The sequence below is a fragment of the Protobothrops mucrosquamatus genome, unplaced genomic scaffold (assembly GCF_001527695.2).
Source record: "Protobothrops mucrosquamatus isolate PMUCROS unplaced genomic scaffold, P.Mucros_1.0 scaffold695, whole genome shotgun sequence".
NCBI lineage: Eukaryota > Metazoa > Chordata > Lepidosauria > Squamata > Viperidae > Protobothrops > Protobothrops mucrosquamatus.
The window spans coordinates 136,827-140,254 of NW_015386978.1; the positions used below are offsets into that span (position 1 = coordinate 136,827).

At 38.4% G+C, this 3,428-nt stretch overlaps 1 protein-coding gene across 1 annotated transcript in view; it reads right to left on the reverse strand.

Moving 5' to 3' along the window:
* Positions 1-1,481: 1,481 nt before the first annotated feature.
* The window catches only part of LOC107289422 (vomeronasal type-2 receptor 26-like), an 8,834-nt gene continuing 6,887 nt past the window's right edge, over positions 1,482-3,428 (reverse strand). Inside the window, exon 6 of the mRNA XM_015818179.1 lies at positions 1,482-2,388. Within this exon, the coding sequence (XP_015673665.1) occupies positions 1,482-2,388 (907 nt within the window). The remainder of the gene's footprint in view (positions 2,389-3,428) is intronic.

The following is a 3,428-nucleotide window of genomic DNA, read 5'->3' on the forward strand; positions in this document are numbered from 1 at the left end:
CACTGATTAATTATTCTGTCAGGAAATTTCTCCTTCATTCTATGTTCATTTGGCTGTTTTCTAAAATCTCAGGGGTTGCCACAAAGAAGAGGGGGTTCAACCTATTCTCCAAAGCACCTGAAGGCAGAACATGAAGCAATGGATGGACACTAATCAAGGAGAGACCCAATCTGAAACTAAGAAGAAATTCCCTGGCAATGAGACTAATTAATCAGTGTAATGATTAAACAGTGTAATTAATCAGTGGACTATGTCTAGATCTTGAATTTTCAAGTTTTACTTTCCTAATAAGGACTAGCTTAATTTCTTATGTTCTAATTGGCATATTTTATCTCTTATTGCTATGAGAATAACATTTGTCTTGCATTCCTTTTTAAACTATGTACACAATTATCTTGTTTCTAAAATGACATTAGTTTAGCTGTTGGACTAATTTCCAATACTGTTCACTTCTTATTTATGTTATGTGATAGTCTTGCTTCTGTGCAAAGCACAAACTTCCCTTCTAAAATGGCACCACTCCTGCCTCTCCAGCAACTGCCTCTCCAGCAACAGCATTCATCATGATATAGTTGCAACGAAGCAGAAAAATTAACATTACCCTCCTCCTAAAGAAGCACCAGCATCCGTGGTGAAAAAAAAGTCAAATTTATACATACTTTATTTGTAGATGACTAAGCTAAACTCAAGGGCAAGGTCAAATATCTCATCAGTTTGGAGTCATTAAACCCTCATTAGAGACCAAATTCCATCCTTCCCCCTTGAAGTCCATTGACTCTTCTCTGGTGCCAATTTGCCTTGACCATTAGTAGATCAGATTCTCGTAACTGGTAGCATGAAATAAACTCAATTTTTAAAACTCTATTCTGGCTTCTGATTTCCTGTGCCTGAGATTATTAGCTAAATGGACAATCTATTTTCTAATATATTTATTCTTTGGTATTAATTGAGTTTGGACAGAAATATTCAACTCTTTTGACTTTTGAAGACAACAAAGTCCACATTTTGGATAGTGAGGATCATTGGTTTGAAAGAGAGATAAAAGGCCATTTGTTAAAATTGAGCATCACTCTCTCAACAGAGGGGGAGGGATAAGACACCATCTATCTTCAGTCTATAATACAGCTCTTGCAGCACTGCCAAGATTCCACAACCAATTGCACTCTGATTTGGCTGACTCTGAGGGCACAGATAAACTCCCAAGAGGCCTCAAGAGCTCTCACAGAGAATGCTAAAAACCAGAGAACAGCAAAGAAAGTACAATCCTTCCATATCCCCTCCCACCATCTTATCAGAATTAGCCTTCCATCACTCCACCATCCAGTCTCAACTGTCAATACCTATCTTTCCATCCTCTCCCATCCTCACAACCGGTGAAGTTTCTTGGATGAGAAATGAAATGTGTTGTTCTTCTTTCTCATGGAAAAACATTCCAGTTGTCTTTTGAAAAAGCACATTTGAGGTTCAGTCTTGTTCTTTTTCTATTTCTTATGTATTAAATGCTCTCTAGTGTTGAGCTCAGGTCTCCATATAATTATATAGATTTTGGGCATGAAAATGCATCCCAATAAACTAGCACCAGAAGACAGGATAGAGAAGATCTCCACGGCCACCATGTACTTCCCTTTGGTGCTCAGGTAGGTAGGGACAAAGGTCAGCCAAACACTGCAGAAAACCAACATGCTGAAAGTAATGAACTTGGCTTCGTTGAAATTGTCTGGTAACTTCCTTACTAGGAAAGCCACAGTGAAGCTGAGAAGAGCCAAGAGGCCCATGTAGCCTAAGACACAGTAAAACATGGTGATGGAGCCTTCATGACATTCTATGATGATTTCTCCAAGGAGTGTCTCCATGTCCAAATCTGGAAATGGAGGAATAGTACTCAGCCAGGTGATACAAATACCTACTTGAATGAAGGAGCAGAAGCAGATAATAGAATAGGCCAACTTTTGCCCCACCCATTTGTGGAATAGGCTTCCTGGCTTTGATGCTAGAAATGCTACAATGACTGTGATGGTTTTGGCCAAAATAGAAGAAATAGCAACAGAGAAGATGATGCCTAATGTCATTTGTCGGAGGAGGCAGGTTGTCTTATTGGGCTGTCCAATGAACAGAAGTGAACAAAGGAAACAGAGAAAGAGGGAGACAAGTAGAATATAGGTGAGGTTGCGATTGTTGGCTTTGACAATGGGAGTGTCCCTTTGCTTAATGAAGATTGCAAGGACAAGACCTGTAGTAAGAGAAAAAAACAGAGCCACAGCAGAAAAAGTAATGCCCAAATATTCTTCAAAAGTCAGAAAGTTCAGTGTCTTAGGAATACATTGTACATGAGCTTCATTTGGAAAATGATCCTTGGAGCAACTCTTGCAATTTTCCATGTCTGGAAATACAAGAAGATAAAATTATTTGAAAAGAATGCTAATCATCCTTTGGACTAAAAGCTACTTTATCAAGAGACCATCACATGTATTTTGGAATGTATTTGAAATAATATGGAAAAGTGTTGATCTCATAGTCCATATAATCCCTTGCTCACCCAAGAGCTGTAGTAGCCTCTGCTGGCCAATGCTCTATAGCATATAACTTTGGAGTTTATGCTCCAAAGTGTCTACTTGCAATGCCCATTTGTCTGCAATCTTTATTTGCCGGCTTGCTTGTCTAAGACTCCAGTCACATTTGGCCCTTTCTTAATGACCCACTTGGTCTCTGGGTTACAACAGAAACTGGGGCTACTGAGATTGGAATGGGACAATTCACTGCGCTCAATTCACCGCAGCCAACTTAGCACAGGACAATTCATCATGGGCAACTAGACACAGGACAACTCTCCATGGGACAATTCAACAATTCAGTTTAATTATTTAAAATAATAAAAAATATTTTAATTTGTCATTCACATTTCATTTTGTCCCTACTTTTGCATCATTTCTTTAATGATTCTACTCCTCCATTTCTTCAATATTAGTGTAAGTCTTGTTCTGTGGCAAGATATCCTGAAGCGAGTTGGCTGTAATGAGTTGGCCGCTGTGAGTTGGCTAAGACAAATTGTCCTAGACCCCCTGAGATTACCATTGATAAGTGATGCAGTCATGTGACATTGTGCTTTATGGCTGCATTACTTAGTCATATGAATCCCAGTCCCAATGATCATTGCAATGGTAGGACTGCCTATACTGACATTCCTTGTTTTCCTGTGCCAATTACATGGTCACAAGGATTCCACCATAATAGTGCTATCTCAAATTCTTCATTTTCCTTTTCATGCTAATCTGGTTCTGGATCATGTGATTTTTGATGGATATCCATCTCTTGCTTCAACATGCACAGAAACACCCACCCACTCATGGATACTCATCTATAAAAAAAGCTAATTCACATGTGTATTTAAATAAATAAATAAATAAATAAATAAATAAATAAATAAATAA